This window comes from Melanaphis sacchari, unplaced genomic scaffold, assembly GCF_002803265.2.
Source record: "Melanaphis sacchari strain LSU unplaced genomic scaffold, SCAv2.0 Contig54_pilon_pilon, whole genome shotgun sequence".
Taxonomy (NCBI): domain Eukaryota; kingdom Metazoa; phylum Arthropoda; class Insecta; order Hemiptera; family Aphididae; genus Melanaphis; species Melanaphis sacchari.
Window position 1 is genome coordinate 1167072 of NW_020271380.1, and position 27120 is coordinate 1194191.

Here is a 27120-nt window from a genome sequence, read left to right on the forward strand (position 1 = left end):
TCGTATAATGTTACTATGATATATTTTTCCAGATAAAATAAAAATAAAAATTAGAACGTAAAAATATAATATAGAAAGTAGACAAACTTAAAATTGAGATTAATTTGCATATTTGAACATGATTATTATTGCTTTTTCAAAATATTTACTGTAGTTGAGATTGTAATACATCATAAATCATAATGCATGAATTTCCCTTGTGTATATTTTTTGAATAGAATTTGGAATTGGACACATGTACTGCAGTATTGATGTTTTCTTCTTATACAATTACTTCTAATAATAGAGAGTGTGGACTTCAAATAAAAAAAAAAAAACGCCAAACCACAACGATCCGCTTTAATCAAAGTTTCTTCAGTGTTCTCACAATAGTAAAGCGACCTTCCTCTTTATAGCACTTGGAAGTATTTTTAGGGAGGGTTGTTTTTTTTTTAATTCGTCTGCATATACAATAATTTTCTTTTGGATATAGCTTAGACTCTTTTTTTATATACATATTTTCTTTTTTTATTATAGGGTGTTGACTTCAATCAACCCCTGATTTATTTTTGACTATGTCTGTAATCATTAATATTAAAAAAAAACTGACAAAGCATGAAGTATTAATTATTGTATTTTATGATTTAAACCAGATTAAATTTTGCCAGTTTTGATTAATCTTGAACCTCTACAATTTGTTTTTTATTTGAAGTGCTTTAGAAAAGTGCTTAAAGTAGGTAGTATTAATAATTATTTTTAATAATAATATATATAATAATAATACGGTTATTTATGCATTATATGAAATATGTATAATATACCTACGTAGAATTTCTCGAGAATATAAAATTAACTTGGGTAGGTATAATGTAAAACTAATTAAATGTGTAAAATAATTAGTTTTATTCAGTATACCTAATCAATAGTTCATAAATTAAGTATTAACGTAGTATTTATATTTAATGTGTATGTACTATAATAGGATTGGTTAAGTTTAAATTTATTATAATGTTTTATATTTGCATTCGTATTTTAAATTAATATTGTCTATGTTAAATCACTGTTCAATAGATAATTACTAATAAATCTATGTAAATAGACATAATAAAAAGTTTTCAATTTAACTACATTTAAAATGCTTATTTTAACCTACAATAGAAGAGTTATTTGGATCATACTATAAAAATTACAAATGTTTACATAATGTAAAGTTATGGTTTATTTTTGTATTGTATTTTTAATGTTTTACTTGACAAAGCCTAAGATTTGATTTTAAGATTAGGATAAATATTTGTATAATTGATGACTTCCGTTCGTTGTTCTTTAACCGTTGCTATGTTTTACCTATTTCACCATTTACTTCTCGTAAATACGAAATTACTTCTACTCGGTCATTCGGGTAACCAGCTACTCCACATGTACAGTATTCTAGTAATTAATACTGTATCCGCTGCTTCAGTTGTGTGTGAACATATTATTATAATATCATTTATGACTTCATCTAAATATATTTTTTACCTTTCATAGCTTTCGTAAAATATTTTATACTGCGAGGCGTAGGTCAAAGTCTAAACCCTCAAATAAGTTATTGTTTATAGTCATACATCAAGGCTTGGCCGCCACACTCCGGATAGTCGTCGAATGATTTACTTTGTCACTCTAACGAACTAACACATCTTCGGTTTACTCTATATTATAATATATGTATACATACCGTAAACGGCGATATTATTATTTTAGAGTGGTGGCTATATGGTCGCCGCGTGGATTTTGTGTACGCTCTCTTCACCGCCGTGACATATTGTCAATTGTCCTAAACACATTTAAAAGTACCGTACCCCTCATCTTCCTCCATGTAAGGTTTTGTTTTGCTTGAAGCACACACACACACACACACACACACACACACACACACACATACACATGCACACTCACACACACACATATATATATATATATATATACATATTACATACACGGAGGAGGACGGACGAGCACGCGTATGTACCGGAACCCAATACACAATATTTTTGTTGACACTGTCGTGTCGATGTTGTTTGCGCAATTCCCAACGCCGTCACCGCCTCTGTGGCAGCTGCAGGCGCTTTGGAATGCTGATCCGATTAGACAAGTGCAAATTGTTGGAAGGGTGGCGGACACACACGGTGCCTATAACTGCGTTATTCGCCCGCTTTTACTCTGTAGACCGTGAAATTTATTGGGGGGTCGGTAAACTTGACTTGAGCCCGTGGTTCGATGGGAAAAAAATGTCAACAAATATCACCGTGATCGTGGTATATTGATATATATGTATATACAATTTACAGCATATATAGTATTTATGTATGTAGGTGTAAGGACATTGTGCCATAAACGTTTGCTTGAAGACATAATTAAAGTTTATTTTTAGTTATTATTGAGTTTAATTTAATCTTAAACTTATTTCTGTTTTATTATTATGTATGGATGTAATGCTAGTATATTAAAGCGCTTCATAATATTTTGTACAAATCTAGTCGATTTCTCCTCTTCATATTCTGGGTGGTCTATCAGTGGTAGCGATTAGTATGTAGTCTGTCGGTTTACCTGTTCTTCTATCTATTTAAGATAGAATTAAGAATATTTAATTAATTTTATTTATTTTTTAATATTAACTTTATAATTTTGGTTCACAACAAAACATTGAAACATAAATGATTTGTGTTTAAGTTATATTCTTGGCCATTAATTTATTGATAGTTGTATATATTCAAATACATAACTAAAATTTAAAAAGTTATCAACGATACATAATTTGTAAATCAATATAAAAGTAAAGTTTACTTAAATACCTTACATTGATTAATTACTCTACTGAGTATATTTCTTACACTTAATTTTAATGGGAACACTATGTGTTCCATTTGGTGATTTTGTTTGGTGTGTGGAGATGAAGGATTACATATATTATATAGGGGTAGATTGATTGATTCTTAAACCCCTTTCATTTTTTTTTTGTATCAAGAATCCATTAAATAAATTTTAAGTGAATAAAAGTCTTTAGAATAATAAATGTGAAAGAATATATAATATAATATGTTTTATTGTTAGTTAAAGCATTAAATGATTATACTGATAGATATTAAACTTGATTTTAATTTAATTTAATTTAAAATTTAAATTTATGAGAACATCAATTTTTTTGAACGTATGTAACTTTTTTTTTTTTTTGGTATAGTGTTTTAAATTCTTATAAAATAATAATATTGATTGAGTTAAAATTTTTATACATATATGAAATAACTTTGTGTAGAAAATCATCGATAGTGTTGTATATAACTTAATTTGAAAGGTGTGTAAATTAAAATATTATTAATTAATCGTGCAGCATAGATTCATATGTAATTCTTTATTATGGTCACGTAAATATAAATTTATTTCTATGAAGTTTATAAATATTTAAAATAAAGATTATTATTCATTAAATTATACCACACTATAATAATAAGCGTATGCAGTAAAATATAGAATACAATTAATTTGAATTGTTGTTTTCAACAAATAACTAGGAGGATGTTTAGATTGGTATTTGATAGTTAATATTTTTATCCGTTATATAAATTAACCCGATTTTAATCTTAAATTTACTGACTAAATTTTGTTTTAAAACATATATCTTTAGGTATATAGATGTAAATAAACTAAATAAATAAATAATAAGCGATGAAATTTTTATTTAATGTTATAAATCTATTAATATTTTAAGTGGGTGCTGTAGACGGACTAAATCTTCTTGAAAACATCCTAGAGAACTTAGTCTCTTCTTCAACCAATATCTTTCTATCAGCTTATATATTAGTCATATTTCTATACCTTGGTTAAGATAAATTATAATTTATAACTGGAGTATGTATTATTTTTTTAAATCAATTATTAACAGTTTATAATTAAATTATTATTTTAGCATAATTATTAGACATTGGTATACATTGATATACACACCTGAAATATATTACCAGTATTATCGCGCTTACATAGGGACAATACTAAAAAAAAATGTATATGGGGAGAGTAGCCTTTAATATTTTTGACTAGATTTAGAAATTTTGAGTTTTTAAATGACCAACAAATTTATTGAGTGACGATTGTCAACTGAAAGTCTTTTACTTCTGAGTGAAGTAGTTAGTGTCATCCTCACGACTATCTATGGTTCGTCTCTGCGTAAACTTACGTTTAAAAATAATAAAATTCACTGAGGAATAGTCAATAGCCTACCTTTATTATACCAATCGCATTCTTATATATTATGTTAGCGTGAATAAACAAATTACTCGTATTTTTAACAAAATAAAAGTAAGCTTTCTATGTTTTTTTATTTTAGTTTTTATATTATCTACATAGTATAATTGATAGGATGCGTGTAGTTTTTGAAATTCAGCGGCGTTACAACATTATTTCTTTTTTTACTAGCCGCGAGTCGTCACAAAAAACAATACTTGCAGTATAAAGTATTTGCAGCCATGTTGATAAGAACTAAAATAATATTATAAATTCTATTCTTTATATTTTCAGTTTAGTTTTAATTGACCACTGTTGGTTCACATATCTTATAGGGTTAACAAAACCTGTGTGGTGATTCGGTGTTAAATAAATACCTCGGTAACTGCAGTTATAAATATCGAACTACCTATATGTAAACGAGCGTCAATGGTAATGCGTGATTCATGGTCACCGATGCGGCGACGAGGTGTGGTTTATGAAGTTTCTATATAGTTTAAACAATTTCAAACAATGCGCCGATGTTGTAGAAATTAGAGAAAATAAATAAAATGCGTGGATGACGTACAATATTATGTAATATGGTACATGGGACGTCGTTTGCCTTAGGTGTGTTATTCTAGCCATTCTAAGGTTAAAATTTCGACTTGAAAATTATTTGGTTATTTATTGTAAATGAATTTTTAATTAAAAAAAAAGAAAAAAAGTCCAAGTAATATGATAACGTTATTGGTATGGTTATAAAATTTTTGTTTTTAGTTAAAATTTTTTACATAATATCAAACAATTTTCAAGTCAACATTTTGACATGTCAAGGTAATGCATCATATTGCATGTGCTAACACCAAAAGTAGTGGCCGGAATCAGTCGCGCTTCAAGACGCCTAACCAAGGATTCGTACAGTCCACAATCGATGCTATAATAAAGGTGATTTCACACTTAGTTTAACTTTAATAAAAATGGTCTCAATCGGGGACAATTTTCATCAAATTTCAAAAACCTTATTTTAATATATATATGCATTTGCATATAAATCCGATACCTAATTAAAGCTATCGAGGTGATAAAAACAAAACGAATTCGTGATTTATGAACCTTGTCCAGTGTTTTTTAAGCGTATGGCTCTTTTTAAATTTGAATAATATGTTTGGCTAACGTAGTTGAAATAGTTTATCTATATATTACGTATATAAGTGTCAACTATATATTATTATTAAAATATAGTGCAATGTTTTAATAGTTATTTTTTTTACGTTACTACATTAATAGGTTATGCAAGAAGTTTTTTTTAAAATTATTACTAAGGAATACATTTAAAATGTAATAATTTAATGTATATAAATTAAAATACATATAAAGTACATTTAATTTATTTTATTGTTTTTTCAATTGTTTTCGAACTATATTAGACGTGTTTTTTGATTTATTATACTAATAAAAATAATATTATTTTTAATTGCATATCAGTAAAATTTATTTAAATTACCTTTTTAAGTTAATATTTTAATGTTTAATTATTATGTTGTATAATTTCATGGCTATTATTAAATTGCACGTTTTATCGTGAAATAGAGTATATGTTTTTAAGTTCGTTTCGCTTCCGATTTCATATAATATGAATTGTTATTGTGTTTAAATACTGATCATTATCTTATGATGATCATGATTTTTCTTTATGGTATGAATACCCGAGTTTTGAGTATAGTTAATAAGTTATGTGTTATACTTGTTAGTTAACAGCCACTAAAATATTTGATGGTGTTTGTATTTAAAACAAAAATATATGTACCTATTATTTATGACATATATTCATATCCAAAAACAAAGTTTACTAGCTATGAAATGTTGGCCATAAAATAATGTATAACACTAGATTTTACTATACTTCTACGACACAATCACGATACTGCGGATCGTGTAATAGCGTGGCTAAAATAATGGCGATTACAATATTTACTGCAACGTTATAGAAGTTTTCACTGAATCTCACAGCGAAATTAATGCTTGTTTATTTTGAGAACTAGTCAAAACTCATGATCCTATAACAGTGTTATATGTTCTAATTAATTTTTTTTATAATATATATAAAACATATTTATTTTTATTTTTAAATATATTCGGTAACTGAAAAATCACCCCATATGGCCCAATATCAATACTGAAGCACGGAAAACTTGAGTTATTAAATTCATTGAACGCATAATAAAATTAAACATGACAACTATAGGGACCAATTGATTTAACGAATATTACATTTTTATTTTTTGAATACTAATAAAACTATCCTACTACATATGTGTATACATAGATTTAAATGTAAATTCTGGGTGAAATCAATATAGTTTTAAAGCGTCAAGAGAAAATTACTTTTGTTTCGTGAATTTACATAGACATTAATCATTATTATTTTCATATATTTTAAGCGTGACGTACATTAGGTTCAGGTATATACATAATAGTATTATAGTGAGCAATATAACATGGTAAACACCGGGATAAACGTTTATTTTTATGCGGTCCGACAGTCGGATGACGGTCCCTGTCGCTTTTAATCGGGTTCGTAAGACGATAGGCGTGACCGCAGGCATATTGCGAGTATTTTTGCACACGATTTTCACATATTGCATGTATTAACAATATACGTGTGCGTATCCAATGCAACGTATATCAATACGAGAAACGACGGATCTTATCGTCAATTATCGTATTTAATGATACAATATACCGAGTTGTTCATTCAACGTAAGCCACTTATTATTTCAAAAATTATTAAAATTATTGAAAATATTCTTTTTACATAATTTTAAACCGTTAAAAAACATTATAAAAAAAAATATATTTTTTATTATATTATTTAAAAAAAGTGTATATAGTATTTTTTAGTACTGGTTGTATAAAAAAAAAACGAATTTTGTGTAAGCTATTCACAAGTTATAAGTATTTAAAAAAATAACGAGCGAAGTTGGATGATATTTCAGTGCTTCAATACTTCGAAAAATGTTGGCCGACTATTCATTGAAATTTAACTAATAAGTCTGATAATAAATAATTACTTATCTGAAATTTGATTTTTATAGATTAAAATATTATGAATGATATTTTGCTTTGAAAAATAAAATAAAATATATATGTTGTTATTCAAAACAGTAAAATATTAAAAAAATATAGTTTTGAAACGATTTAAATTGTGTACAAGACAAAAAATAAAAATAAAAATATACTGTATTTTATTTTTGAAAGTATTTTCAAAAATGTTAGTGTTTTATGTAATGATGAGTGCATAATGTTTAATGGATTATTCTGTATATAAAATATGTGTCGTATGGTCTAGTTCATATAGTATTATAATATTGTCCGTCATCTAAAGATATAGATATATATTATATACGATATGGATACTGAAGGTTTCGGATGTCACACGTTCACGATACGACTATATACTCATATATAATTGAATATAATATCATTGCTGGTAAATACATGCGTATATATGTATATATATATTTATGTATTATATACTGCATATTGCATGGAGAGTTTGGCGGCCAGCCGGCGTATGATATGGTATTTTGCCATACGTTGTTTTTTTACGGTCACGAAATCTCGACCGACGATTTTCTCCTATATGTATCATATGTGCTATAATATATTATACCTATAATAAGTATATACAAAATATCAACACGACCTGCACTTCGCCTATATATTATGCTATATTAAAGGTTGTGACTTAGGTTGAGTTTAATACTCAGTTTAGTTTTACACATATGTATATAATATATAGATGAGGTTAGATATAGTACCTTAAAGCTATATTATTCTTATTTGTGGTTCGGTTGAGGGTATAAGGTGCAAGTCCACACGTCATAACAATATAATATATTTTATTATAATACGCGGAACGAATCGTTTACACGCTACGGGTTTGCAAACTCCATCACTCTTTCATTCATTTTTTCATATACATATACACATATTATATACGTATTATATTAATATGATGAATAAAACCGCGTTAACGGATTGCTATATACTCGAACGTAAATATAAATATCGTATAATCCTACGAAATAATAATATGTAAAATACGGTGGTATAATTTATTATATCGACGGCAATACGAATGGTATATTATGTCGTATCACGTAATAGCGGCCGCGAGGCTATGTGGATATTATGGTAGCTTACAAAAGTATTAAGGAGAAAATATATCCAAAATCAAGAATATCTGTTATTAAGGAAATTGTCTATAATAAAAAATGCCAAAAAATGGAAAAATTTAAAAAAAAAGGAAAAAAAATAGTTAGTATATTTTCTGCTATATAGCTGTAGGTGTTACATGTAAATTGTAATTGAGTACTCAAGTCATTATAATACATGTGATAATTGATAAACATAGTACATAGAAATTGATTCTGAGCGAAGACGGTCAGTCAGTTTATGTATTATTATTAACTTTATTTTATGATAAATTTAAATTGCTATTATATTAATTTATTTTACTATTAAGTAAAATTATCCATAAATAGTATTTTTTAACTATAAAAAAAAAAAAATAAATAGATAAAAATAAAAATAATAAAATCATTTTTTTTTTTTGTTTAAAAATCTAATTAGATCCTCATTGTAATTTAAAATGTCAAGAAAAAAATGTTTGTGAAATAATGCTCGGTATTTTTCAAACTCGCGCAGTAATAATAATTTATGAGAAACCTATGTGTTTTATATTTTCAAGTTAATTTACCGAATGGAAATTTTTTATCGATATTTATATATATATATAAAAAAAAAAAAACCGTGACAATTTTATCCAGGAAATTGTTTACCTAGATTCAGAATTCATAGTATCTTATTAAACGCGCATTATCACGGCGGTTATTGGGTAGCGATGTCCGTTTTCGTGTTAGGTTTCGTTTACAAACTCAGTCATTGAGCTTGACGACGCGTTATGAGTGTCGTCAGGCGCGTGTGCGACGGATATATTATATTATTTTTATTATTTGGCCGGAACGCCGGAGCGCGCGTCATCATTAGACGATATTGATGACGTTATTATAACCACGCATCGCAAGAAATACCACGTATACCACGCGTATGTACGCATATGTAGCCGCGGAGGGAGCCGATGCGCGCGCGTGCGGTACCGCATCCGGAAGCACGGCGTACGCGTGTCGCGCGCGCGGCGTTCAAAGACGATTCGGCGGCGGACGTATTTTTATAATATTATTATAATTCATAATATTAATATGATATATTGTTGTTGTGCGCGCGCGTGGAGCGAATCCTAACGGCTGTCCTCCACCTCTCTCCATTAATCGTCTTCACTGCGCGCACAAGAACGCCGCCGCGCGACCACCCAGCGATCTTTGCCGTGTTATGATCTGTAGCCACCGCGCGCCGACGACCCTTGAATCACGTGTGTGTGTGTTTGTTTTTGTTTTCGGGTCCACAACAACAGCAGCCACCGTCATCTCCCGCCGTCGTCCCGTGGCACCGCGGCCGCCGCGCCGACGAAGAGGAAGGGGAAGACCGGCACCGTCATCGGACCAGTGCCGTCGTCGTCGTCCCGTCGCCGCCGAACGGAGGCGGTCGCAACGGCAGTAGTGCCGCAAACCCGGAACAGTCCGCCCGCAGTCGGACGCACCGCACCGACGACACGCACGCGTTGTACGCCGCCGCCGCAAAGGCCGAAGACGAAGTCCGCCGTTTAACACGCGGTCGCCTGCCTTTGCCGACGACGACCGACCCCGAATCAGCTACAGCCGCGGCTCTCGACTACCGCAGACGACGGTACGGAATGTACGCCACGGCGGCCGTAACCGCGGACGACCGTTACGGACACCGGTACGGGCTGTCCTCCGGCTTGACGCAGCAGGACCCGAAGACTTCATCGACGGCCGCAGCGTTCTTTTTGAGGTCAGTGCTACGATAATAATATTTATAAATTATAGTGTCTTAAGAAGACGATACGTATACTTATGGTCATCGTATTAATATATTATTATGGGACAAACGGTTTTGGCTCGGTTTTCAAAACAAAAACCTCCTCAACTATTGTATAGTGATTTTCATATTCTTAAGCGTCGACTTTTTTTCGATATCATAATTTTTAGATGAAATATGATCATTTTTCATTAGTGATTTTTTACATACTCGTATAGTTATAATAGGTATATAGCTTAAAAATGAAGATACATGAAATAGGTTGATTCTTAATCACGAATAATGTTCTGATCTCTAAATTTTAAAATATAGGTCAATTTAATTTGATATTTTTTTAAGTTGAGAACGATAAATTGATTCTGCTAAATTCAAATTTGATATGTTTTATAAATGTAAGACAGAAACAACACGTTCTAAAGAAGCGCCTTTTTAAGTATAATATATTATGTATTCTCATTGACGTATATGCAGGAGAAAAGGTGCCATAAATGCCTGAGCATATATTGTTATTTTGAAATTGAGACTCTGAGACTTGTGTCTCCAAGGAGTTGAGGACTCGTGTTTTACCCGTTTTTCTTTAAATATGTTATTATGTTTATAATTATCATATAGGTATTATATTAAAAATCAAAATAAAATGATTTATAAATTCCTAAATATTCATAATAATTTACCAGAGTTTTAAAAAAAGGACCTATACAAAGAAAGGTGCCGAAAAATTATCTAACAGACACCCTTTGAAATTTGGGTCTGTGCATGCTTATGAATACACTCAAATTATAACATATGTAGCGTTCGCGTAAGATTTATCTCCATTTGATGATGTATAGGTAATTTATGTGTAGGATACTTACATAATACATAATAATACGTATTATACGTGATAATAAAAATATATTTGTTGTCACCAAAAATTTTGCATGTTATATAAAGAAATCGATATATTGTCTTACGGTTTCTACCCCCCCCCTCAATTACACTTCTGTTAGGTATTTTATAAAAGTACATATAAATAGGTTTATAGTAGGTAAATTTGCGTGAGTTTATTAATTGTAATGTGTAGATATATGTGTGACATCATACTGAACTATATTATAATATGCATACGCATATTTTTAATTGTGCTTTAGTTAAAACTGTAAAGAAAATGTATAAGATTCTATAAATATTTAAAAAAATATTTATAAGATATTTTAAAATTTAATATCGATTGTTTATAAGTTATAACCATCACAAATTCAAAAATTCACAATTATTATTTTTGCATAGTAGGTAAGTATTTTCAACGTTGATCCGATTGAACATATTTGATGTCTGTATAGACAATTTGAAGTGTGCTTGATAATTTTATTGTAGTTATTATACCAATGAACCCTTCAAGTTTATAACTACATACAGTGTATCATACATGAATGTACGTGGTTAGTTTTGTATCTCTAACAACAATCATTTTGATATTGACAAACTTTTGGTTTCTTGCCCCAGGCGGTCCATGGGGTTACGATTTCTCAATGGGAAACCATATTTATTATTATCGTTGGATTGTTTTCATTATGTTGTAACTTCAAAATACTTTAATAAATTATAAATAACCTAGAACATGTTTATTAGTAATGTTTTTTTTCTAATGTATTCATTAATTATGAACCCCCGACAGTATCAAAAGAGGAGCTTTTCATTTTAATAAATTATTAAGATTATATGTTTTCTAAAAGGTTTGGAAATTATAGCTTCATAAATCCCTAAAAGTATACATTAAATTTATAGTAAGAAAATAATTCGTTTAAGGCATAAAAATAAACGTAATTTTTTTTAAACAAAGATATTATATGTTTAATAGGCTAAATTATATATTTTTTTAATTTAATCAAGTACTTATTGTGTGAACAACTTTGGGATACAATTACCATTTACTGTTTCCAATTATCACGGATTTTGTTATTATGGGGTGGTACGTTATTTTTTAATACGGATTCTCTCTGAAATTTTATTCCTAATACCACTCTAACAAACTTAACAAGCTTAATTAAAATAATTATACCTATTGATATTTATTTTTAAATAGAAAATATAATGGAAATTAAATATGTATTTTAATTTATTTTGAATTTCAATTACTTTAATCTGATATTTGATTTTTAATTTATCCCGTTACTAAGTTCACTAAAGTCCTTAAGTCTAGAAATATATTAAAACAAATTAAAAACACTAAATACTTGTAAAATAATATAACTATATTGTTTAATATTATTTAAACATTTTAATTTATTTTTTACCCATAAGGTAAAGATGGATATATTTGGTAATATTATGAAGGGTTTAACATCAAAACTTATTACATCATGATAATAATTTAAAATTATTGTTTGGTTAAAAATATTTGAACACTGCAGCAGTGTCGAGAATGAACATACATGTTATGTTTTTTTTTGTGTATGGAATGTCAAAATATTATTATCTTAAACAATAAAGTAATAGTTTCCGTTTATGTTTTGTTGAAAGAAATAAAATTGTATAATAATAAAAGCAGCGCATTCATGAAATTAAATAATAAGTATTATTTAATTCAATGCATTTGGAGTACAACAATGTCAATGTCTTAAATATTCTCTATTACTATATTTTTATTTTTTTAGTATAAATAGTTGAAAGCTATTCATAACCGATATAAATGAAATTAGTCGTGTTGGATGCATTTTTTTGTATGCATTTGATTCTGTCGAAAATGTTGGACATCCGGTAATACCAAAAACAACATGTTTCGAATGTAGTGAAGCAAAAAAAAAAAAAAAAAACAATTGACGTGTTGCACTATTCATGCGATCATCTCCGTCCATGCCATTAGTTCCATATACATTTTTAATAGCGCAAAAGGGACATGGTTCCCATAGGACGGGGTTTTGATGGTTCGTTGATCGTCTGGTCGTTGTTTTTTGTTATTGTTCTTTTTGTATCCGTAATATCCGTATCCTGCTTGTGAAAACTATTACAGAAAGTAGATATAATGAAAATAGCAATGATAAACTCTATTATAATACAGTATAACTGTACTGTTTTATTTAAGACTTAGAGTATAATTCATAGTATTTTTATACTGTAGTATAATTGCATTATGTTTAATTTTTAAATCGTATTTTTTATGTACTTGTATGTATTATTTCGTATAGGATACTATATGTATATGATTTATACTTACCAAATTGTCTCTATAAAAGGTTATATACTTCATGTTTTCAGAATCTTAAATTTAGTAAAATAGTGTGCAGTATACATGAATTCATTTGTTTTATCTAAAATAATACATACTAAAAAAATGCATAAAACGCTTACTTTCCTCGAAATACTATTATATACAAAAATTATCAAATTAATTTACAAATTTAGTAAGTTATATAAATGGTTAAGTATTATTTCAAAAATGAATTCGTTTACAAATACAAAAAATTTACGAATATGAATACTCGTATTTTTTATTTTTGTAGTACAAAATATTTGAGTTAATGCTAAATTTCGATTAAGCTAGTTTCTGAAATTGAAAATAAAGATCCTAGTATTATTCATATTGTCTTAGAATATGTAACTAGTTATGTTACAATATAGGTATTTCAATAGTTGTAGACTTTATAGACCCACATAATCATATTATATCATTATGATAGTCAGAAAGAAATTTAATTATTAATTTTGATAATTCTCATAATCCTGTACAGCTATCCACGGAAATAATAACACACTGACGATGTTCACAATAAAATATAGATTTTATTATTATTTATCTAAAATAATGTAAAATAAAATAGCATTTTATCATAATACAATAGTATATTTATTATTTTGTAACTTTCAATTTTCTAAATTTCTCTGAAATATTTTGATGGTAGATAGCGTACTCTGTACCATTTTTCAATGAATCGTGTAATACTTAAATCAATAATAAAAAAAGATTGTTATAGACTAAACTCAGTGCTATGTACAACATAACCATATATCAATCATGGAAATTATTAATTTTTGTTTTATTTTGCTATTTTACCAATATCAGTGAGATAGTGAAACACATGATCATTTCTTTGAGATTTTCTTTATGGAGTACTACCGAAAAACTTGATTATCATTATCGCATTTTGGTTATATATGCTTTAAGGGGAGAAGGACTTGTTATGAAGTGTAGTGTCGGTCTGGTGCACTCTAAATAATTCATAAGGCCCATAAATCAGACTGCATTAATTAAACTACGTATATATAATATAATAATACGTGTGGTGGCGAAAGATGGAACACCGATGCAACCGGGGATCGTCATCATCAAATCGGTAGAATTAATAAGTACTTATTTTATTAATATTTATTAAAAGAGGGTTCATGCAGCAATTGCGCGTGTTTTCTCTTTGTAATGTCTTTCTTGAATGATTAATTTATTTATTTTTACAACAGTTTTATGTTATACGCTATTCATAATATTCTTGAAATATTAACACATTAATATCCTGGTTAACGGATTATGATTTACATCTAATATAGTATAAATATTTTTAACAAAATAAAAAAAAAATACCAATAAAAACTACCCAGTATGGTTTTTAATTAAATCTTAATAGGTATTTATAGTATTTTTGTGTTCAACTAATTAATAATTGTTTTTTAAGTTATTATCCAAAAATATAATTTATTTTACATTAATACATAATAGTGTATATTATGTATTATAAATATTGGATAGTTTCACAACATTAAAAAAAAAAAAAAGATTCAAATGTTATTTTTAATTTGTTCCTGGCTTAAAAAGCTTCCTGATTTTCAACATATTGTTTATATTTAGTAAAAAAACATTTTATATTTTATTGAAATACTACTTTATTTTTCTTATTTTAAGAATATTATAAAATACGTATTAAACATATAAAATAAGACATTTATTATAAATTATAATACAATTTTAGAAATTTTTTATTTCATGCCAATTTTTAGTTATTTGTTAAAATTTTAAAAAGTCAATAAATAGAATTTGAAAATTTAAATTACGTCTCTTTGTTATTTTGATATTATTTTTTAAATTAAACCTGGGAGGTCGTTCTATTCAGTATAAATTATTATGACATAAAGTATTTTTGAAAAGTTAAACATACAGAATGCGCATAGATTATATACTATAATAATGGGTTCCCGACAATTGTCAGTTAATTATCCGTAACACATAAGAGGCGCACACATATTATTATTATTATTATTATTAAGGGGTTTCGCATGCACTCGGCGTGTAAACCAAACAGATTAATGGGTGGTAACGGTGGCGTGCGGTTCTGCGAGGGTCGTCTTATCGTATTATATTTAAGGAGTGAATAATATTGTTATAAATCAATCAATAAAAATTTGAATTCGTTAAGTCAACGTATTTGTTATATTCTATAGTTGTACTGTTAATGCATCAAGTTATATTATATGCAGCAATACACTATATAGTTACTTATTCACTTATGTGCACAAGCGCGTAACACATATATTGTACATATTAAAATGTCATGTATATATATATTTTTATATGAATTATAATATAACATATATAATATAACTATTATTAATAAAAATTAAAAATTAAGTTGATGTAAATAAATCATTTAAAAACTGAGAATATGCCTATATAAGTAAAGATACCTAATGATAACAATGAGTAGGTTAGGTACTTAGGTATATGACGTATGCAATTTAATTCAGTATAATACGTATGGCATATGCCTAATATGTATTAATCATAATGATAACAGTTAAAAGTTTAAAAAAGTATATATTGATTTTTGATTTTATTTAAAAAATATTAAAAAATATTAAATTATATAATTTATAAAATGTTCTGTATTGATGCACAGTAAAATATTAAAGTACTAATAATTATATTCGATATTGTTATTGACTAAAAAAAACTATAATTTTGTCTAATTATAAATTAAAATTATTGTTATAAACCTTGTGGTTATTGTACGTATAATAAAAAAATAATCGATAGTATTTATGTATCTGTAATGTATGTCAACTGAGAATTAAAAGTGATACAGCTGTATTAATTGACACAACAAATATGTGTCACGTGCCACGTGCTTTGTTGTATAGTCGTGTTTTTTTCTCTTTGCTAGAGTTGAGTAATTAATTTGTTTTCGTCACCACCCTACTGGGATATAAGATTTACACAGGTAGGTATTATGAAAGAATCGTGTGCATCTAATGAAGAACATATGTTTCAATTTGTTATGCGAACAGTGTATGTAAATATACACAACCCTCTGTCTTACTAGTTACTACTATGAATATTCCAAAAATGAAAATAATGATTAATACTTTCATTATGTTTTCCTAGAGACTTGAACTAACTCGTTCTTATAGTTAAAAAGGGTTAAATTACATAAGTTTGCAACTACATTTTCGATTTTTAATTTAATTTAGCCCCCGGAATAGTATTCTATTTTAAAAACTATTTATTTATTCGAATATTATAAACATCTTGAGCAATTATAAAGTACATTAGATTTGTCTGGATAAACTGCGGATAATGTACTACGCATTGTTTGTTGACGAGAAATATATAATGCAAAACGGATTATACAGATGGAAATTTAAAACGAAGTATTCGTAGGTATTGTGCGATGAGATAATAAAGTCCGGTTTTTTTTTTATAACGATCTCATAAATAGTTTTGCCCCGTTGCAGCAATATGCAAAGGATCGTTATTCATTTGATTATACGTATATATTAAACACACGATATATGCGTATGTACGTGCTAACTTTTGAGATCGGTGCATATTTTACGATTTATATTATTATTATTTTGTTGTCTAAAATTTTTTCTACTAAAGGTTTGAGGTTTGATGAAAATTATGAATATATGATAAATGTTATGGTTATAACTTATAACTTATAACTTATAACTTATGAAAATAAATAAATAATAATAATAATAATATTTAATAGGTAGGTATATTCCTTTTGTTTGAGACCTAATAATTATTATTTATTATGTTCAACACTTCAATATATAAATTTATTAATTACCAAAAATATTTATAATGTTAAATGTTTATTTAGTAGGTAGTCTTATCTAATTGAATCTTTATTATAGTGTTTTCGTATTAAATTATAAAAATGAGTACATCATACTAAATAAATTTTTTTTTTTGGTTTTCCAACCTTCCAAGTGTGTTTTAATAATAAAGAATGTATTTTTATTTCGCTATATTTTATTTATTATAAAAATAAACTTAAAATGTACAATTTTTATTTTTGTCTAAGACATATCGAAAAAAAGTTATTTTTATATACTGCAAATTGAATGGTTTTTTTAGATTTCATGATTATTTTATATTTATAAATCAATCATTATTATTTCTACAATTCTTGTATTTTAGTATTACTATGTTATTAACTTATAACTTACTAACTTTAAATCATTTTTTTAACATATGGATTAGGTATCTTGACTTTTTTTTTACATTTTCTTTCAAACGTTATCACGATAAAAGTCTTGCTGACGGTTATCACGTGCCTGTATAAATGTAAAGTTAGCGTGTGTCGTGTGCGGGAATGATCGATAGCATTTTTAGTCTTTTTCTGTCATAAGTTGAACAAATCAGAATGTTTGTAGTAATAATGAATTTTAGATTTAAAATAGGTAATATTATTATGTTTTTATTTGAATATTAGAGACTTTTATAAAGTCCCTTAGTAGCCTTAATAAAGATAAAATGCTATGACTAGAAACCGTGTTAATTGTAACAATAGGAATAGTGATGGATAACCATATAAAACGAATAATGAGCAGGTTCGTTCGGAATATAAATCCAAAATGCTTAGTGTTGACCAATGGTCATAACGCATAACACCTATAGGTTAGTATAGTCCATGTAGTTTGTATTATAAAATAGAAGGTTCAACAAACACGATGATATTTGTGTGAGCAGTGATCAATGTATATACAGTATAGCATACTATTAAGTTATGAAACTAGTTTAAAATAAAATATAGTTAATAAATTATTTTTATCTGGACTACAGCACTTAAGTAGATATAAACTTGAACATTATTTTTTAAAAAAAATATGGGAATCAAACAATATATGTATGGATATGTGAATGGAGTAATTGAGTTGTATTAATTATACCATAGTGTTAAATTAGCCAAGAATAATACGGAAATAATTTGATTAGTTTTAGTGTAAACCATTCTTCGTGAGTCTTGTGGACATTTTTCAAACTAAGTAAAGTACTTATGTTCTTGTTACTTGAGTTTATTTAATAAATATATAAACCGATGAAACATGGGATTATGATGATAATGTTATATACATATTTTAAATGTTATTCTAGTTTTTATTAAAATATTAGATGGTGTCCTTGCAAGGAATATATAAATATGTCGATAAAATACAGTTCACAGTTTATTATATATTTAACAGGAGTATTAGGAAATAGTATTTTAGTTTATTAGAGTTGTTAATTATTTTTATTGTCTGAAATACAACAATAGCTTGTTAAGTTAAGTAGCTTAGCTTTTCAAAATTGTCAGTTAAACTATTGTGAATTTCAAAAATCAACAGGTCATAAATCTCTATTTGTATAAAATAATTAATATCTATATCAAAGGCTATAACGCTATAACATGAAATTTTTGAGGTATTTCTTCTACATAGGAAAGTACTAATGAATATTTTGATTGAAAAATATACCATTGAAAACCAATGTAATATATTCTTTTTTTTTTAATAAGAAATTATGTAGAATTTTCAATTGTAAAGTGACAATAGTTCCAAAATATAATTCTCATCATCACACTTTTATTATTTCGTAATAAAGCTACCTTCTTTTCGTCAATATATAACAATGATAAATTAATACGATATAAGTAATAACTGTTTAATGTATTTTATTTTGAATATAAACAAAATATATTATGTGATGAATTTTGAAAACGAAAAAGTTTTTAAGAGTTTATTGCCTACAGGCTGCAACATCGTACGAAAGAGTGCCTATTTATTTTTTGTATAATTTTGTTCTTAATATTTTTAAACATCACTGACAGTTATACAATGAAGATTAGTATAAAATGTTTATTTGATCAAATGCTTAAAATATTTGCAATTTTATTCATTGTAAATATTATATTGAATGTATTTTGAAAATAAAAATATAATTATTATTTATTATATTTTATGTACTGATAATAAAAGTACCTATCTATACTGGTACTACGAACTAATGAAAAAATAACTAATAACTTACGATTTATTAATATTTTAAATAATTTTGGGGGTTTTATACTTAAAATTAAAATGTTAAAACTACTATATGTTTAATTCATGATTTATTTCCAAATATCAAAAACAATTAAATGACTGGATAATTAATATTTATATAGACACTATTAAGCATGTATATGACGGCACGTAATATACATAACTATTAAGTTACAACATGACAGTTGTGATGGGCGGGGTACGCTAGAAGAATCATGTGTAAAAACAGTGATGTTTTGTGCTCACGTTTTGTGTGCTTTGTGTTTTTAAATTAGTAAAATGTTTGATGTATATTGTCATCATTACGTTAAGACTCTCTCGGACGACGTGACACAAAAAATTGTCACCGTATAATATACCAAACACATAATCCGAAAAAAAAAGAAGTAAAATGAAACTACAAACGGGTCACGAGCTATCATTAATTAAGTGCACTACCACCAGCCCCGCCACTAACACTAGAGTCGTGGATTCACAGCCGCCGCTTGTGATATATTGTAATAATATCGTAGCGCACAATCTCACGCCATCCACCACCGAGCTCGTGCTCTTCGTGATTTTCTCCCCGTTCATCGTCGTCCCTACCGTTTGTACACTTTGGCGACATTTAATATTCACATATCTAAACGAGTCGTTTCAATTTTCACATTCGATATTTTTTTTTTTTTTTTTACATTTTCATTTCTACTGACTACATTTTAAAACCAAAAGGTACACATCATTTTCCATTATTATTATTGTTGGTATTGTAACGTCTTATTTTATTATATGTATTTCAAAGAGTTCTTAGACACAAATTAAAATTGTGGAAAAAAGGTAACGTTTATAGTTGAAAATGTTTGTAGATTTGTTGACATACGAATTGCGTGTTTTTTCTTATATATATTTATTTTATAGGTATTAATAATTGTTATAGATGGCGAGGTATACTTTATAAATTATAATATAGTTGAATAATTAATTACGAATTTTAGTCGATTGGAAGAAAAATTTTTCAAGTTTTCAATTTTATAAATTATATTTCTACCTGATATAATATGATAAACTTATAAAATAAAATTGTAAACATTCAGTTTAACATTTTAACAAGTTATTTGAAGTCAAGTTAATTCAATGACTTTTTTTTCAATAATCCAACTACTACTAAAAAAAAAAAAAATATACATTTGAATAGTAGCCAATATTATCCACATATTATTTTGTATTTATTAAAAGGAAAATAAATAATCATTATTATTAGAAAATATAATCGTAAAATAAACAGCTGAGAATTGTATTTCTTAGTGAACGTGATAGTTTTTCATCATATTTTCTTTTCAAATTGAATTAAATCGTAATGGAAATAAAAAAAGACCTTTTTGTCGTTATTGCAAGCATATTTTGTGCAAGTGAACTTTCAAAAATCTGTGCTCCATAAAACTAAATTGTTATTACTTATTGTTATTGCTTAAATATGAAACAATACAGGATATATAATACACAGAGCACGCTCGTTTTCAGTTGATACTTGCATCAGGGATTGCTGGAATCATACTTTCTTAATATTAAAATCATATCACTAACAGCAATTTTACAATTTAGAATATATTTTATTAACAGAATATCATTGTTAATCTTTAGTTTAATTTTATTAAAAATGTTTTAATTTTAGAATTGTAATCGTCTCCAAATTTTGAATTTATTACATAATTTCATTGTCATAAAAAAATAAATAGAATTATTTCAAAATTAATCGTTTTTATGTTTCTTATTTTGAAGTAGCTACCTATTTCATTTTATGTAATTATTTGTTAACTTATATAATTTGTATTTAATTAATAATTAAATGATTAAATACTCATTTCATAAATGCTTAAAATGAATAATTAATGGTGTTATAGTTAATGATTATAAAGATACCAAATTATTTACAGCTCATGAATTATTTTTTGAATTATGGTTTTATTTTAATATGATAAATTCAAATTTGTAATATTTATATATACGCTTTGTTTTATATTTTCGTTTCACAAAAACTTTCAAATTTGTTTGTTTCTTTTCATTCCATTTTCTATCATCAATGGATTTATATACCAGCTACTTTATTCAATGCACAGACAACAAGCAGGAGTTTTATATATAAAACGTTTTTTACATTCGAGCAGTAGTATTTATAATATTGTGTTAATAGAATCATTAAACCCTATAAGCATAGAATGTCGAAGGGGGTGTGATGGTTGAAATGGACGTATTCTCTGCGTGAACAATGGACTGAAAAGAGAGCAAAATAAGAACAATCAGACCATTAAAGTTAGTAGTCTTCGTTTGCCACGAATTCAACTTATCATTTCCCGCCATCAATCTGGCAGATTACTCCGGGAAACTTGCACATATAGGGCTTTCCATTATTATATACACTACAATCATTGTTCGGTTGCATTAAACTAAAAACCTAATATATGCAATAAAGATACTTTGCTCATATAACAATTCAAAATAACTTTGAAGGTTATAAAAATATAATATTTAATATATTTACAAATTAAAAGCTTATAGGTTTAGCCTAAATTTAAACCTTTTTTTATTATTATTTATTAGTATTGTATATTTTATATAATATTTAAATCAATTATGATTTATAAATTATATAAATAGTGTTACAATTATTTTTAATTTACTTCTGTCGCGTCGCATTAAAGTTACTTATTATTAGTCATGTCAATAGTTTTAATGTTGGACATTTCAGTTATAGTTATTCTTATCTGATCGTTTTTGTTCTTAGTTTTGAACATTACATGAAGCAAATGGTTTTAATACTTGTTTATACACCATTAGTACGTTTTTAACGATGGTTTGAGAAGTTTATTGTTAGTATATACTTAATTCTTGTGTACATGTTTTATGTCAATTGCCTGACCCTTGTGAGTAGACAACAGGTAGACGCCCAGGAATAGTATTGTGATTCCAAGATATTCGTTCAGTGATATAAAATATAATTTTCTGTAGTATATAATCATAGGTTAACATCGTTTATTTCGTCATTTTATACCATTTTATTTGCATCATATGATTAAACAATTTAAATAATCTTGGCAAGACTCCAAACTAAATTTTTCCATTTAGGTCCATTAAATTAAAATAGTTTAATTTATTATTCGTTTGAAATGCATAAGGTACATAGTTGAAAAATTTATAAATGTTTTGAGGTAACCAGTTTTATTTAAATAAAATATATATTATGTAGACTTATACAATGTATAATGTATATATATTATCGGAGAAATGTTAACTAATTTGTATTTTATAAATATTTAAAAATTAATTCACTTTAAAGTTTAAATAAAACTGGTTACTAAAAAATGTTTTTAAATACTTAAATATGTACCTAAAAAGAATAATTTAGTTATTTTATTTTTGAATACATATTTTAAATTAAATAATACAGTTTAGCTTAATTATATTAAATCAAATGTTTGTTTTTATGCATCGTATCAATAACCTTATTTAATAATGTTGTGCTGAAGAATAAATTTATCACCCAATAATTATAAGAATTTGCTTTTATTTATTTTGGTGTAGAAATTATTTAGTTTATATTTAAAAATTAAACACGAGGTCTTCATTAAATTTAAATGTTTTATTTTTTACAAAAAAGAAAATTCCAATTATATAAGAATACATATCAGTTTACATTTACAAGTACACACGATTTAAATTTGTTCTTTAAATGTAAATACTCTATTATAGCTTATAAAAACCATTATCTCATCACTTAAAAAAATGTCTGAAAATGTAAGTATACCTTTGAAGATATACCTTGTTTATTTTGAGCTTGTTGTTATTCTTTATACTATGTATTATTATGCTAAAAGTATTTTACAACTATGGACTAGGTATTATATTTAGTAGGAAAACGTAGATCAGTTTTTATTAATTTCGTAGTTAAAACAGTAAATATACTTTTCCATAATTTATTTTTATATACTACAGTATTCTACAAATCGGTAATAAAAATTCTGCTTTAGATTTTTTATAAATAAACGTGTTTTTGTTCTAATTTGTCCTGATTTTATTAAGTTAAATAAATAAATAAAATTGTGGTTTCTGTTGCAATTTTAAATTTATTTTAAGGATTTTTTATTAATGTAGTGGGTACTTTGGATAAAGTACTTAAATGAAGTATTTTTTAGTTGAATTTAATTTTATATAGAGCTATTGGTTTTATTTTTGGCTTTTTTAAGGCTGCCTCCTCACCCCCCCCCCCCCCCCCCCACACAAAAAAAAAAAAAAAAAAAAAAAAAAAAAAAAAACAGAGTAAGCAATTAGACTTGTTTTATAAGAATTATTATTGTTACGAAAAAGGTGCCGCGATAGCTTGGGAAAAGCAATTTATACGCAAATCTGTTTTACAACAAAACTGTCCACCAGGGAAAACGAAAAAGGCTTACAAGAAATGAATAAGAAAAAACATGAGGGGATATTTTTTCTTGAAGAACTTGTGTGAAATACAGAAATAATTTCATTGCAGATGTTGTAATTAAAAAAAAAACAAAATAAACCAAAATTAAATAGACTTTGGAGAAGAAAAAGTTAATTATCATTATATTGTTTGTTTTTCATTTAATAACCTAAAAGAGAATTCTGTAATAGTATTTATTAATTAGTTTTAATTTTATAACTATCTTATTACGTATTGATAAATAGATCAAAATAGTTAGAATATACAAAAACTTTAATAAAACAAATTAAAAACAGATTTATTTGAAAAAAAAAATGTTTTATTTACCTAACTTTTATTGGTAATGTATTATGGGAATCTTATAATTCGCATTATTCTTAAAATAAAATTCTTTGGTTTAATTTCTTTGATTCTAGTAACTATTCTTTACGTGATGATAGTGTACGTCTTAGGTGTTAACGAGTAAATTATTCTTCTTTGTTAACATTGTTTTTCTCGTTAATGTTATCCTTTGTAGCATTTGTGTTACCTGACATAGTTTGCTAGTACATCAAATGTTGTACGGGTATGAGATTCTACGTGAAAACTTTGAGAGAAAATGTATTGAATGTTGATGAAAATCCTAAAATTATCTTTTTTTCTTAATACTAAAGTTTATTTATTTGATCTATTAAAATGATTAAGAATTCAATTTAATATTAAATTATGCTAAATATATTATGTATAAAGTCGTATTAAAAGTACACATCTATGATGATTGGCTATACTAACTAGGTGATATATTTATTCAAAAGTGTATTAATAAAAAATCTTGACAGATTAATTTTAGACATATGGTAGAATCTTATTATAATACTTTATTATATACACATATAAATAATTATTTCTTAAAAATTTTAATTATTCAAAAATGTATTATTGTATTAATATACATTTTTTTATTTATACTGTTGAGAGAATTTTAGTGTATTATTCGTTTTCTCTCTCTTACCCATTTAGAGTATGGCAAATTGTTGACCTGAAAAACTAATCGTGTTTTGTCAATAGAATTTCCTTTATTTTCAAACTTAAAGTAGTATAATGTGTGTTCTTAGGTTAAACTTTTTATGATATTTCGATTTTTATGGAAATTATGAGTATGTGGATTGTAACATTTAAAATATGCTCTTATTATGCTTTAAAATTGTTGTATTGTGCAAAAGCCACCGTGAAAATAGTTATTATTTTTAACAATTTAAAGTTTTGTATCAAATTCATTTACTCTTTAATATCAAAACTAACAACACACGGGGTTGGTTTTACTGAACGCAAACTTTTTATGTTGCGCGTGAGCCAGAGAGAAAAAACAGTAATGGTGCGCTGACCTCTTCCTTATTTCTTAATAATTTCAATAGGCAAAATTATATTATATTATATTTTCGAAAGTATTTAAGTACATATAAGTAAAATATATTTAAGAGATTCTTCCCCGCTCACCAACCAATTCTTAATTTTAAATAGCACCTGTTTTTCATGCGAAATTGTCAATGGAATTACTTCTGTAAACGTGCTCACATGTGTCTATAGTACAATCACTATTAACTGAATAAGTTGGACAATGAACACTTTTAGTTACGTATGCCTTATTGTTTATTTATACATTACGTCTGATTATGCGTTACTCAGTATCTGTTTATACGCGTATTATGGTGACGATTATTTGAATAGATAAAAACTTTAATATAATTTAATGACAACGCGTGGGCATGAAACGCGTATAATAATCGTGATGTGGTGTTAAATATTAATAATTTAATATATTCAGCTAGTAAGCTACTGGTCAAAAGTCGCTTCATGAATCGTGCGTTATTGTTTGATAAATAATCAAATCATAATATAGTTATCACGAGAGATATTTATAGTTTAGTTTTTATATAATATAATAATATATAGGTACAAAAAAAAAAAAAAAAAATAGCAAAATAATATTACAATGAATACTATACATATATTTAAAAATAATGTTTTATAAGTAAAAAAAAATAAAGTCTTGTTATAGTATGTTGTACAGCCTGTTAAAATTAAAATAATTTTTCATTTTACAGCATATTTTTCTTTTTGTAATTATTAAATTGTTTATTTAAATTTACATAATTTATTATCAAATATTTATATACACACAATATATATATTTATAAGAGTTATAATAATACATAATTGTAAAAAACTAGGCGTTTAGGAAATTTTGTTTTTTATAATTAAAAATGTCTTATCTATAATTTATATCATATCATATTTATATTTTGTGAATTCCAAATTTTGAAGATTTTATTTTTGTCTTATACATTAGGTATCTAAATAAGTACATTTACATATTATATAATATAATATAATATACATTTACTATGATTCGGATACATGTACGATAATGCGTGAGTTGAATATATTAAATAATGTTGTACAATATACCGAAGTTTGTTTGGGTAAAAAGATACTTTTCGATGGAAAAAATAATAATAATAGATTTTTTTACCAGTATAACTGGTATTAAGTTTTTCAACCTTATGGTTTTTAGGAAATTGTAAGATAACTTTTTCATAAATATAGAAAAATCGTATACGCTTTCTAAAATGAAATTGATTTAGGGTAATATTGTATATTATATAGTTAATCGTAATGAAATTTATGATTTAATAGAATATCTTATTCTAAACTAATTTAATTTATTGATGTGTCTTAAAATGAACAATGTTTTTGAGAGATGTAATCAAAATAAAATATAAAATAAACGACGTTCACTGTAACATTGGAGTTTGACGTAGGAAGTAATATATAAAAACATTTTTTTATCAATGTGAAATTATGCCCAACTATATTTTTTTATCTGGGAATAGGGACCAAGAATTTCATTGTTTTTAATTACAGTTATCTATAAGAGGTTTCTAAAAGAATTGAAAATTTAACATAACTAATATTTCAAGAAAGAGAAGGGGTTTGAACTCGAAACTTCCTGGACAGTGGCATTATATAATAATTAATACATTCAGTGTTGTAATTTAAATATAAGTACCAAATAAAAACTTTTTTTTTTATTAACCTAAACATTATTTATCAGTTAATCAGTTTATATTGGTATTCACTTTTTTTCCATACTTAATATTATTTTTATAATTCAAATGGTATAATTACTATTAGATAAGATAAACATAAAAGCATAAAATATTATTAATATAATTTATTAATGA

General features: G+C 26.4%; 1 protein-coding gene across 4 annotated transcripts in view; it reads left to right on the plus strand.

The window, feature by feature from the left end:
* LOC112599637 (kinesin-like protein CG14535) overlaps positions 1 to 27120 on the plus strand; it is a 160481-nt gene that overhangs the window by 18524 nt on the left and 114837 nt on the right. For 3 of the 4 annotated variants that reach the window (XM_025346621.1, XM_025346624.1, XM_025346623.1), the window contains exon 4: positions 9695 to 10152. In XM_025346621.1, coding sequence (XP_025202406.1) covers positions 9695 to 10152 — 458 coding nt within the window. The remainder of the gene's footprint in view (positions 1 to 9694; positions 10153 to 27120) is intronic. The other variant, XM_025346622.1, reaches the window with a different exon arrangement.